This window comes from Hemitrygon akajei, chromosome 3, assembly GCF_048418815.1.
Source record: "Hemitrygon akajei chromosome 3, sHemAka1.3, whole genome shotgun sequence".
Classification (NCBI taxonomy): Eukaryota; Metazoa; Chordata; class Chondrichthyes; order Myliobatiformes; family Dasyatidae; genus Hemitrygon; species Hemitrygon akajei.
In genome coordinates, this window is record NC_133126.1 from 16912963 (window position 1) to 16927109 (window position 14147).

At 38.9% G+C, this 14147-nt stretch overlaps 1 protein-coding gene across 1 annotated transcript in view; it reads left to right on the top strand.

Annotated features, from left to right (window-relative positions):
• LOC140724740 (latent-transforming growth factor beta-binding protein 2-like) overlaps nt 1-14147 on the top strand; it is a 411525-nt gene that overhangs the window by 197302 nt on the left and 200076 nt on the right. Inside the window, exon 9 of the mRNA XM_073039256.1 lies at nt 13071-13145. Coding sequence (XP_072895357.1) covers nt 13071-13145 — 75 coding nt within the window. The remainder of the gene's footprint in view (nt 1-13070; nt 13146-14147) is intronic.

Genomic DNA, 14147 nt, shown 5'->3' on the forward strand with positions numbered 1-14147 from the left:
TCTCCCAATGGGCACACATTTTAATTCCCCGTCCCATTCCCATTCTGATATGTCTATCCATGGCCTCCTCTACTGTCAAGATGAAGCCACACTCAGGTTGGAGGAACAACACCTTATAGTCCGTCTGGGTAGCCTCCAACCTGATGGTATGAACATTGATTTCTCTGACTTCCGTTACGCCCCGTCTCCCCTTCTTACCCCATCCCTTATTTATTCATTACCCCCCTTTTTTTTTCTCTCTCTGCTCCGCTTTCTCCCTAGGCCTCCCGTCCCATGATACTTTCCCTTCTCCAGCTGTGTATCCCTTTTGCCAATCAACTTTCCAGCTCCTAGCTTCATCCCTCCCCTTCATGTCTTCTCCTAACATTTTGGATTTCCTCCTCCCCCTCCCCCTCCCACTTTCAAATCTCTTTTCTTTCAGTTAGTCCTGACAAAGGGTTTCGGCCCGAAACATCGACTGTACTTTTTCCTATAGATGCTGCCTGGCCTGCTATGTTCCACCAGCATTTTGTGTGTGTTGATCAATTGCTTTAAATGGGATTAGTATAGATGAGTATTCTATAGCTCTGCAGCTTCACGTTTCTGGGTGTCAGCATCTCAGAGGATCTATCCTGGGTCCAACACATTTATGCAATCACAAAAAAGCAAGTCAGCTGCTCTACTTCATTAGGAGTTTGGGGAGATTTGTGATGTCGACAAAGACTCTGACAAATTTGTACAGATGTACGGTGGAGAGCATTCTGACTCTGCATCACAGCCTAGTATGGACCCTCCAATGCCCAGAAATGCATTATAGACACAACCCTCATCATCATCGAGGACATCTTCAAGAGGTGTTGCCTCTAGAAGGTGGTCTCCATCATTAAAAACACTCACCATCAGGGATGAGTCCTCTTTACCTTATTACCATTGGGAAGGAGGTACAAGTGCCTGAAGACTCACACTCAATATTTTAAGTACAGCTTCTTCTGCTCTGCCAAAAGAAATATGAATTGTCCATGAACCTATGAAAAATAACTCATTATTCATCTTTTGCACTATTTATTTATTTTTGTAAGTTATGTCTTGCACTGTATAGCTGCCACAAATTTCACAGCATCTGTCAGTGATAATAGACCTGATTCTGATTCTGATTTTGGTTGATATGGACATGATGCAAATAAACATGCAAGGCAATTTGCACACGGCAAGGTTCACTAGGCAGTAATGATAATATTTAGTGATGCTGGTTGAGGACAAAATGTTTGCCAGTCTCAGAATAATTAGGAATAAAAATAAAATGAATTACTTTTCAGCTATGGAAATTATGAGATATAATACAGGGGCCATTTCCTGTGATGTATATGACTCTTTGAGTCACTTTATAAATGATTCTTAAAAGAAGTTCTCACGATGTAAAACACTAAACATGTTCATGTGTTGAGATGACACACAGAATAAACTTGATCCCAGATGGAAACATAGAAAATAGTTGCAGGAGTAGGACATTCGGCCCTTCAAGCCTGCACTGCCATTCAGTATGATCCTGGCTGATCATCCAACTCAGAACCCTGTACCTGCTTTCTCTCCATACCTCCTGATCCCTTTAGCCACAAGGGCCATATCAAAATTCCTCTTAAGTATAGCCAATGAACCGGCCTCAACTGTTTCCTGTGGCAGAGAATTCCACAGATTCACCACTCTCTGTGTGAAGAAGTATTATTTTCAGAGAGATAACAAGTAGATTAGATTGGGTTACTGTGCCAATTTGGTTCAGATTGTTTAGCAGTGCCTATTGTGTCCAACAGGAACTTGTCTGAGAATATTAAAACATTCTTTCAGGCCAGGTCTCTAATAGATATCAGAGGGAGAAGCTATTTCAAGGATGCCTAAATACACAAAGTGAAGATTGACTTTTCGAACAGGCTGAAATCTATTTCTTGATACATTAAATTTATTGTTAGCCTTGCAAATACTTATTATCACACAACTGTGTCTATGACAAAAGAAAAAATCCATTTCTCCCGAATTCTGACAAACATTTCTCCCTCATCCAAAATCACGAAATGTCATCATTTCTGCCTGTTGGACCTTAATTTGCACTAATTACTAAATACATTTCCCGTCATCATTTCAATTATTAAATTTTCAAAGCTACTTAATCATCAGTGAACTCAATTGCAATGCAAAATTCAGAAAGGTATAGGTATAGAAATTAATTCATGTGGCACTATGCTTTTAATAATTTTGCAATTCAATTTTGAATTGTAAAACCACAGTCATTCACATTCAGACCCCAAATTTCTGTGTGCTACAAATATTTAGCAAATACATTGTACACAGAATGTGAAGTTCTTTGAGCAGTGTTCATTTGGATCACTGTCAATTAAAATTGGTTTAACTTTTCTGTTTTAGTAAACTGTGGGGTACTAATGTGGAAGCAACTTTTCATAGTATTTCATCCACTCAGCAGTTGAATTATTCAGTGAGCCACTGGAGGCACTTTTCACACGATTCTCCATTTTGCACAATTCACATTTTAAGCTGCTTGGACTCTAAAACCTGCTTTTTCTAATCTGAGTGCAATGCATTGCAATTTCTCATAAGATCAACTCTGTACCCGAGGAAAAGGAATTACATCTCCATTAGACAGAGAAGGCATGTAGATTTAGAAAGCGTGCACACTGCAGGGAGTGATTAATCGCATTCATGCACTACTTTAGGTTCACCTTGAGAAACTAGGGTCTGTATATGACCTGTAAGTATCATTTTATGAATGTTGATTGCATGTGTTAAAATTAAGTTCACCTGACCCTATATTCTTCAAGATGGCACTGATATGTGGCAACACACACAAAATGCTGGAGTAACTCAGCAGACCAGGTAGCATCTATGGAAGGCATTTCGACCCGAAACCTCAACTGTACTTGTTTCCATAGATGCTGCCTGGCCTGCTGAGTTTTTCCAGCATTTTGTGTGTGTTGCTTATATTTCCGGCACCTGCAGATTTTCTCTTGTTTATGAGCCAACATGTGGCAACTCTTTTTGTGCAGCTCTGATGAGAATCCACAGTCAGAAGCATGGTTACTTAAGTAAGTAACATTGTTTTAAGACATTTAAAAATGTATTAATACTCAAAATTGACAGTACTGGATTACATACTCAGGTCATGAGTGAAGTTCTGCTCTAAGAAAATGGAAGCAGGGACTGCACGCTGGTTTACAGGTATGATTGAAATGCAGAGGACTTAGACCGCCCACTCCCAATGATCCTGCTAGCAAATATATAATCTTTATAAAATAAAATTGAAGATCTCAGAGCAAGATTGTAGTACCAGAGGGACATCAGGGACTACTGTGTGCTTTTCTTCACGGTAATATGGCTAACACCCGCCATTTCGGACACAACCCAGCAGCCCAATGACTTCACCATTCTCCACAAAGATAGAACCGATCAGTCATTAAAAGGTAGAGGAGGTGGAGTCTGCTTTATGATTAACTCATCGTGGTGCACAGATATGGCAGTCAAATGTTGTCCTTTTTATCTGCCAAGGGAGATTTCTGCCATCATCTTGGTGCATTCCACCTCTTGCCAATGTTAGGCAGGCACTGGAGGAGCTGAGCACAGTGATCAGTTTTCACAAAGCAGGACACCTGGATGCCTTCCCTATCATTGCAGAAGGATTTCAACCAGGCCAGCTTGAAGAAGTCTCTGAAACAGCTACCACCAGCATATCACATGTGGAACCAGAGAAGTCAATGGACTTGACCACTGTTATACAACTATCAAGAATGCTTACTGTGTCATCCTATGCCCACATTTTGGAAAGTCTGATCAACTGGCTGTACTTCTACTCCTGGCACATAGGCAGGGACTAAAGATAGTAGTTCCAGTGGTGAGGACCAAGGAGGTATGGTCAAGGGAGATGGAAGAGCACTTACAGGACCGCATTGAGTTTGTGTTCTGGACAATATTCAGGGATTTATCTTTGAACCTGAATGAATATGCCACAATTGTCTTCATCACAACCTGGGTGGCTGAGTGTGACCCTTCGAGAACATACTGCATATGTCCAAATCAAAAGTTGTGGATGTACTAGGAGATTTGTGGTCTGCTGGGGGCTGTGACATTCAAGACTGGTGATCCAGAACTATGCAAAAAGTCCAGGTATGACCTACAGAAGGCTATTTTAAACAGAAAAGCAATTCTGATTGACGTTAGAGATGGAATCAGATGCATGACAGCTCTGGCAGGGTTTGCAGGCTATTACTTCATACAAAGTGAAACCTAACATCATGAATGGCTGTGATGCTTCACTCCCAGATGAGTTCAATGACTCTTATGCATGCTTAGAAAGGGAGAAGAAAACTACATCTGCAGTATCTGGTAATCCTATGAACTATGTTCTCTGTCTTGGAGGCCAACATCAGGACATCTTTCAAGATGATGAATCCTTTCAAGCCCTGATGGTGTATCAGGTTGAGCACTGATAACCTGTGCCTACCAACTGGCTGTGTTCAATGACATCTTCAATCTTTTATTGCTGCAGTCAGAGGTTCCCATTTGCTTCAAAAGTTCAAAGTAAATTTATTATCAAATCTACTCAGGAAGCTGTCGGAAGCAGTGAGCAAAGACACAAGTGAGCTGGTATTTGAGTGATACTTAAAGCAGATCCCTGTTGGCCTGCTCTCTCAATAATTTTACTTGCTAACATCCAATTGCTAGAAAATAAGCTGGATTACTTTCATTTGTGACTGCAGGAGATGTGGAACTGCAACCAGAAACTGTGGTCAACTGCAGAAGATCAACAGGGTCTCCATCACACCCTATTTGTGACATTTACCAGAAGCATTGTAGACAAAAAGGCTTGAAACATTGATTATCCAGGCTGTGAAGCAAATGAGTACTGTGCCACCACTGAGTTCTTGTTACTGTTTATTTTGCTGTTTACCTGTGGGGTTCACTATATGCATTGAAATTGAACTTGACATTTAAGGTGAGGGAGGGGAAAGACTACAAGCTGACAAGTGATGGGAGAGACCAGGTGAGGGGGAAGTGGACTGTAGAAGAAAGAGAAGGAGGAGGGTTGTTGGAGGGACGTGATGGGCAAGTGAGAAGAAGAGAAGGGATGAGAGGGTAACCAGAAAAAAAGAGAAAGAGGGAGGGGGGAGATATTATCAGAAGTTAGTGAAATTCATGTTCAGGTGATTACCCAAATGGAATATGAGGTGTTGTTCCTCCAATGTGAGTTTGGCTTCATTATGGCAGAAGTTGAGCCCATGGACGAACATATCAGAATGGAAATGAAAAGTTGAATTGAAATGGGTAGTCACCAGAAGAACCTGCTTTTTGCCGCAGATAGAGCAAAAGTGCTTGGCAAAGTAGTACCCCGATCTGAATCATTTCTCATCAAAATAGAGGAGATTGCACCAACTCACATCAGCAAGAGGGACTATTTGTGGCCTTGAATGGTGGTGAAGAGTAGGTGTAGGGGCAGGTGTAGCATTTGTCATGCTTGCAGGGATAATTGTCAGGAGGGGAATCATTGGGGTGGGATGAGAGTGGACAAGAGAGTCACATTGAGAGTGATCCCTACAGAAAGTAGAGTGGTGGGGGAGGGAATGATGTGCTTGATGGTATGATTCTGTTGGAGATGGCAGAAGTTAAAGAGAATAATGTACTGCATACGGAGACGTGTACAGTGAATATAAGGTGCAGTTCCTGTAGTTTGTGTTTTGTCTCAACCTGGCAACAGAGGAGGCTGAGTGGATAGGTTGGAGTGGGAATAACTTAAAATGGCTTGCAACCAGAAGTTCAAAGTGGTCATTGTGGTCAGAACTCAGGTGGATAGTAAGGCAGTGGCCTACTTGGCACCTAGTTTCAGGAATGGAGGCCACATTGAGAGCACCAAATGCAGTGGACAAAGCTGTGGAGGTGCATGTGCCTTTCCAGGAAAGACTGTTGAGCTTCTTGAAAGATGGTGAGAGGGGAGGTGTAGGGACAGGTGTTACATCTCTTTATTAAAGTGATTGTCAAGTTAACATTTTCAGGCAGTGTAACAGTACTAGGCAAAACAGAGAGCCAATTTATCAAACCTGTATGGTCCAAAGTAAAGAGATCATGGTAAATATAAATTATTAGACCTGGTAGATCTTTGGTACTTCCTGCCCACATACATGTAGGCTTAGAATGTTGATAGAGGTCATTTCTTTATATAGAACAGTATGAAATAATGGTTATTGTCAAGAACCCAGCCATTTCTGTTTTTTAACTTCAACACAATATCTCCGAGAAATTCTAGAACTCCGTTCAATTTAGCGTTATTTCTTTCCAAGTATTCACACACTGTCCATAATAATTCATTCTTGTAGTTTCCAGTAAATTATTCTATGACTGAATTTATTGGCAGAGGTTTTCAACTGTGGCTTTCAGTTTTAATCTTAAAAATAATCAGTTCAAAATCAGAAGTCAAGAGAACGGAAGACTTCAACTGCCTCAACTACTTTGAGGGTTAAGAGCCTGAAGGCCCATACTCAGTGTTTTTTCAGAACAGTTTTTCCTCTTCTAGCATTAGATTTCTGAACAGTCCATGAATACCATCTCACTATTCAACTTTTGCACTATTTATATGTGTTTTATAAATTATATTTTTATGCCTTATTCTATACCTGTGCCATAAAATAACAAATTTCAGAATCAGAATGACTGTGTGGCTAGGCACAGCTCAAATGCTATCTATAAACTTGCTGAAGAACCAACTATTGTTGGCAGAATTTCAGATGGTGCTGAGAGGGTATACAGGAGTGAGATATATCAGCTAGTTAAGTGGTGCTACAGCAACAACCTTGCATTTAATGCCAGTAAGACCAAGAACCAATTTTGCCTTCAGTATGGGTAAGACAAAGGAACACACACCAGTCCTCATAGAGGAATCAGAAGTGGAAACAGTGAGCAATTTCAAGTTCCTAGGTGTCAATATCTCTGAGGATCTATCTTGGACCCACCATATTGAAGCATTTATGAAGAAGGCATGGCAGCAGCTATATTTCAATAGGAGTTTGAGGAGATTTGGTATGTCAGCAAAGACACGCAAATTTCTGCAGATGTACCGTGAAGAGCATTCTAACTGGTCTGGTATGGGATGGGGGTGGAGGGATTACTATTGCACATAACATAGGCAACGAGGAAGTTTTAAAATGAATCTGAGAGGAATATCTGCCCATTGAAGTGTAATAAGTCGTTTGAGTTTAGAAGAAGTGCATCACATTTTTTTTCTTCACAAGGGGAGAAAGATGTTTCAGTATGTGGGAAGTTCAAGAGTGTTGGGCTCAAAAGTGTGTGAAGGTCCTAGGGAAATTGAAAGGTCTAAAGGTAGATAAGTCACATGGACTGGATGGTGTACACCCCAGGGTTCTGAAAGAGGTGGCTGAAGAGATTGTGGAGGCAATAGTAATATTCTTTAAAGAATCACTCAATTTTGCAGTGGTTCTGGAAGACTGGAAAATTGCAATGTCATTCCACTCTTCAGGAAGGGAGAGAGGTAGAAGAAAAGAAATTATAGGCCAGTTAGTCTGGCCTCAGTGGTTGGGAAGACGTTGGAGTCAATTAAAGTATGTGGTTTCAGGAACTTTAAGGCACATGATAAAATAGGCCATTAGTCAGCATGGTTTCCTCAAGGGAAAATCTTGCCTGACAAATCTGTTGGAATTCTATAAAGAAATAATAAACAGGATAGAAACTGAGGGATTGATGGATGTAGTGTACTTGGATTTTCAGAAGGCCTTTGACAAGGTGGCACACATAAGGCCACTTAACAAATTAAGAGCCATGGTATTATAGGAAAGATACTAGCATTGATAAAGCAGTGCTGATTGCCAGGAGGCAAAGAGTGGGATTAAAGGGAGCCTTTTGTGGTTGGTTGCTGGTGACTAGTGTTGTTCCACAGGGGTCTGTGTTGGGACTGCTTCTCTTCATGTTATATGCAGTGACTTGGATGACAGAATTGATGGCTTTGTTGCAAAGTTTGTAGACCATACAAAAATAGGTGGAGGGGCAAGTATTTTTGAGATAGTAGAGAGGCTACAGAAGGACGTAGACAGATTAGGAAAATTTGCAAAGAAATGGCAGATGGAATACAGTGTCTGGAAGTGTATGGTCATGCACTTTGGTAGAAGAAATAATGGCATAGACTATTTTCTAAATGAAGAAAAAATTAAAAATATATGAGGTGCTCAGGGACTTGGGAGTCATCTTATTGGGTTCCCTAATGATTAATGGCAGGTTGAGTCAGTGGTGAGGAAGGCAAATGTGATGTTCACATGCATTTCAAGAGGACAAGAATAGGGTGTAATGTTGAGGCTTTATAAATCGCTGGTGAGACCACAGGACCCACCTTCAGCATAGAGGAATGTCCATTTAGAATGTAGATGAGGAGGAATTTCTTCAGCCAAAAAGTGGTGAATTTGTGGCCATGCTTTTCTTTCAATTAGTTTTATGTTTTGGAGTTGCAAAACATAACAGAATGGATGTGGAAAGGATGTTTCCTATAGTGGGGACCGAAAGACACAACCTCAGATTAAAGGGTAATCCTTTTAGAACAGAGGAATTTCTTTGGCCAGAAGGTAGCAAGCCTGTGGAATTTATTGCCACAGACAACTGTGGAGGCCAAGTCATTTTGTAAAGTTAACTTGGAGGTTAATAAATTCTTATTAGCAAGGGTGTCAAAAGTGACAGGGAGAAGGCAGGAAAACGGGATTAAGAGGAATCAGCCATGCTGAAATGCCAGAGGAGACACAATGAGCTTGATGGCCTAATTCTGTTTCTGTTCAACAGGAAGATAATTTCTCATTTGTTGGGCAAATTTCTGATTTATCTTATAAATTTTGAGCATATTCAGTAATTCTTCCAAATAAACTCAGTGGTATTACAATGCTGGTCTGATAAAAGGAACCATATTCATCCCATTTCCTGAAACTTTGCTGTTTAAAGGGTCAACACACAAACTGCATTTTTTTGTCCTCACTGAGATCTGCAGATCCCTGCAATCACAAGCACAACCTGACTTACATAGCTTTCCTATTTTCCCCACAGAAGTAAGGATAATTGGTCCTCCCAGCTCCCGTCCCTTAGAATCATTCAAACTGCTGCTTCCTACAGCTTTATTGAATTCAAAAAAAGCTCCATACTTTTGGAGAATAGGCCCTGTATTTCGCTGGCTTTTCTTATTTTTCTTACTAGTTTACTCATATATTCTATTTTCCGTAATAAATTTCTGAGTCTTTATTGTCGAAATTGGAAGTTTTCTCAATTTTCAGATGTTATTGCTCTTTTTCTGACTGTAGTAAGCTTTTTCCTTTGTTTTAATACTGTCTTTAACTGCTGTTGGCTTTTGCTGGACTGCACTTCCAGTTGGGTTTTGTGGACTTTAAAATGTTTATGTTTACGGTATACGTTGTAGTTCTTTGAATGATAGTCATCACTCATTTGCTGTAATATAATTTAATGGAGTTTCCCAATTTACTTTGCCAATTTAGGTGTCATATGTTTGCAGTTTGTTTTGTTTAAATTAATGCCCCTGTTTTAAACTGAATCACTTAAAGCAAACTTATGAAACGCTATTCTAGAGATCACTTCCCTAAAGAGCCCTTAACTATCAAATTATTAATCACCCTTTTCTCATTGGATATTAGATCTAAATTGGTCTTTAACTGTCTCTTATACATTACTTGAATTAGTCCTTCATATAATTTGGCTTTCTCAGGCTTACAAATTATAGTATCCCATTAGTATTTTATTTCTCTTGTTAAATGTGCCTTTAATTTCCTCATTATACTATGGCCTATTATTATCTTGGTTGAGAAGCCACAGATAATTCTACAAATGGTTTCTGCTCTTTCTTAACTCCACCCAAACTAATACTACTTCCTGATTTTCTCTCTCCTGTCTTTATCCCACATGACTAAGCAGAAAAATGGTTCGGCATAGCCAAGAAGGGCCAAAAGGCCTGTTTCTGTGCTGTAATGTTCTATGGTTCTATGTTATTTCTGCTTTGTAGTATTTTGCTTTTCTCCTTTGTATTGCAATTATGTCTTTGTAGCAGTGATTAGATTAGACCCACTTATTTCTGTCTGTGATATTAATTCATCTATTCATTTGAGATGAAGACACTAGGGTCAAAAATAATTGTGCTTAATTTAAATAAAAGGTATTGCAAGGTAATGATGATAGAGTTGGTTAAAGGAGTCTCATCTTAGCAGGAAAGGCAGGCAGTTGCAGATATTTAAGAGGTAAATCAGAACAGTCATCAATTTATCCATGCAAGGAGAGAAGATTCTAAGGCAGGGATGAACCAACCATGGCTAACCAAAGAAGGTGAAAAGGGCTGTTAATGTGAAAAAAGCACATGAGGGGGCAAAAGAGACCAGGGTATATCTAATAACTCCACAGACCTGGAGACAAGGATAAACTCAGACTCCAATAAAGGATGACAAAAAAGCTAGAGTGAGAAAATAAGTTGAGGACAAACTAGTGAAGAATATAAAATGACCAGTAAGAGTTATTTTAAGTATATAAAAAGAAAGAAAGGTACAAATGAACATTGGCTCCTCTAGAGAATGAAGTGAGGAAAATCGTTATGGGGAACCAGCAAATGATGGAGGAGTTAAATGGCATTTTCTATCAATCTTTATGGGAGAAGATGCTCAGAACATTCCCTTAATAACTGAATATGCTGAGGAGGAATTAAATTCCATTATGATTTCTAAAGATTTGGTATTATGCTAACTAATAGGCTAACAAGTCTCAAGACGAGTGGATAGAGGGAAACCAGAGAAGATACCGTGTTTAGACTTCCATAAGGCATTTGACATGGTTTACAAAAGGTTAAGTCTCTAAAGTACAGTCCATAATATTGGAAGTAACAAATTGATCTGGATAGTGGAATGACCAACGGACAGGTAGTAGCAAGTAATGAGTGAAAAAGTGAAGTTGTTTAGTTTGGAAGGAAGAATTATAGATAATTATTTTAATGAAGAAAGACTTCAAAAAGCTGTAGCACTAAAGGGATTGAGAATCCTAGTACACAAAACATAGAATGTTGGTAAAGCAAATGTTTGAGAAGTCCATTGGAATGGTATTTCAGGGGGTTCATCATATAAAAGTGGGAAGATTTTACCACAGCTCTGCATAGTAGTAGTAATATTGAGCATGTTTAATAAGGATAATTAAGCACAGAGCAAGTGTTTGAAAATTGACCATCTGGAACAATATCTGCATGGATTAATCTGTTTGTTTTAAGTGCAATTTTAATCCTGTAGCAATACTTGTTAAATAAAGTTGATATGTTTAAATTTGTAAAACATTAGAAAATCAGTGCTGCAATTCTTCCAGATTACTTATAAAGTTTTTAATAGAAGATACCAATTGTTTTGATTAATGCAAGGAAACCAAATTACAAGATTTATTTAATAGATCTTGCTGTACAGTGCCTATAAAAAGTATTCAGCCACCTTGGAAGTTTTCATGTTTTATTGTTTTCCAGAATTGAATCACAGTGGATTTAGTTTGGCTTTTTTGACACTGCAGATGCACCAGCAGCAAATACAGTCTTGAGTCTAGGTCTGGACACTACAATTTTTCCCCATTCTACTTTACAAAACTGCTCAAGGTCCAGTAGATAGCATGGAATTGTGACTGAACAGCCTTTTTCAAGTCCAGCCACAAATTCTCAATTGGATTGAGGTCTGGTCTCTGACTTGGCCACCCCAGGACATTAACTTTGTTCTTTTTTAAGCCATTCCTATGTAGCTTTGGCTTTATGCTTGGAGTTATTTTCTTGCTGGAAAACAGATCTTTTCACAAGTCGCAGTTCTCTTGTAGACTGCATCAGGTTTTCCTGCAGGATTTCTCTCTATTTTGCTGCATTCATTTTACCTTCTACCTTTTTAAGCCTTCCAGGGCCTGCTGCAGTGAAGCATTCCCACAGCATGATGCAGCTACCACCATGTTTTACAGTAGGCATGGTGTGTTTTTGATGATGTGCATAGCGTTTAGTCTGATGGCCAAAAAGCTCAATTTTGATTTCATCAGACGATAGACCCTTCTTTCAGTTGACTTCAGAGTCCCTACATGCATTCTGGAAAACTCTTGGCAAGATTTCATGTGAGAATTTTTTTCTACAGTGGCTTTCTCTTTGCCATTCTCTCATAAAACTGTGACTGGTGAATCACCCGGGCAACAATTGTTATTTGTGCAGTCTCTCCCATCTCAGCCACTGAAGCTCGTAACTCCTCCAGCATTGTCATAGGTCTCTTGGTGGCCTCCCTCACTAGTCCCCTTCTTCAGTTTTTGAAGATGGCCTTCTCTAGGCAGATTTACAGCTATGCCATTATCTTTCCATTTCTTGATTATTTGACTGTACATCAAGGGATGTTCAGTGACTTGGAAATTTTCTTGTATCCATTTTCTGATGTGCTTTTCAATAACCTTTTTGTGGAGTTGCTTGGAGTGTTCTTTTGTCTTCATGGTGTAGTTTTTGCCAGGATACTGACTCACCAGCAGTTGGACCTTCCAGATACAGTGTATTTTTAATACAATCAATTGCAACATCATGACTGCTCACAGGTGATCTCCATTTAGCTAATTATATGACCTCTAAAACCAATTGACTGCACCAGTGATGATTTGGTGTGTCATATTAAAGAGCATGAATACTTAAGCAATCAATTATTTGTGCTTTATATATGTAATTAATTTAGATTATTTTGAAGAGATCCATGTTCACTTTGACATGAAGGTGTATTTTTCTGTTGATCAGTGTCAAAGCAAGCCAAATTAAATCCATTGTGATTCAGTATTGTAAAACAATAAAACATGAAAATTTTCAAGGGTGGTGAACACTTTTATAGGCACTATAAATTGTATCTTTTATGAAAGTTTATCAAGGTTATGATTCTGGTCCAGAGTTTTGATAGGTAATAGCATTGATTACGAGTAAAATACTTATCAAGTTTCATTCCTACCTATATGCTAACTTTTCAAGTTGCACCATTTTTTGCTCTTTGACAGTATTATCTCTTCCTTTTGTTCTTCAGTTCATCCCAAGATACAAAATGGCCAAATTGAGTGTCCCCTCGGCTATAAAAAAATGAATGATACAAATTGTGAAGGTAAGTTATAAAGTAATTGTGAGCAATGAGATGACTGACTGGAATATGAACATATTTTTCTCATTATTAGATAAGACATGTGATGGTATCACAGATATTCAAATGTTTAGGAAAGCTTTCAGTTTCATGAAATTTTAAGGCAGTGAAAAGTGTCCGGAGGAAAGAGTGTATTTTATGCATGTGCTAAAAGTTGTCTACAGGCTAGTTGTTGAACTTCAAACAAATGTTGAAACAAGAACAAAAATATATCTTGTCTGAAAAATAAACTGATGGAATGTTCAATATGTATTTATTTTCTACTGTTCAAACTTCTTACTGAGAATATAAGGTATAGACTAAATATTACCTGAGTAACACCATCCAACTGTGGACATTAAAATTTAGAAGAATCTCAAAAATTGCTTATCACCTTTGTTCCATTCAATAAATTATTCTGTTTGTGGAAACTTCTTTTTAACAAAATATATATCTCTATCTCTAAAGAGGTTGCACCTGAACAAAATCATTCAAATATCTTTGCAGTCAGGTTTGCTAGTGTTATCAGAAGGTTTAAATTTGTGAGAAAGTAAGTTGGACCACAGAATGACAATGCAACATGTGGGGAGGCTGACTTGTGATAGCAGAAGAAAAGTTGATGGGGCATGATTTATGTTCACTTGGAAAGGCAACCAGAAAATCTGTGAAGATCTAGTTGGTGAGAAGGTTGACTTCTGAGTCAGGGGGACACAGATCATCTGGATAGTTGGGCACAGTAGTAGCAAATGAAATTTAATCCAGTCAAATATGAAGTATTGCACTTTGAGAAGTCTGGTAAAACACATGGCAAAATTTGCAGTGACCTTAGAGACATTGCTGTACAGAAGCATCTAGTGGTCCATGTCCATAGCTCACTGGGAGCACTGGTAGATAGGGTAGTGAATAAGGAATATACTATGCTTCCACTCATAGACTGAGGTAGAAGAATTGGGGCATCATATTTCTGCTGTAGAATACAATGGTTAG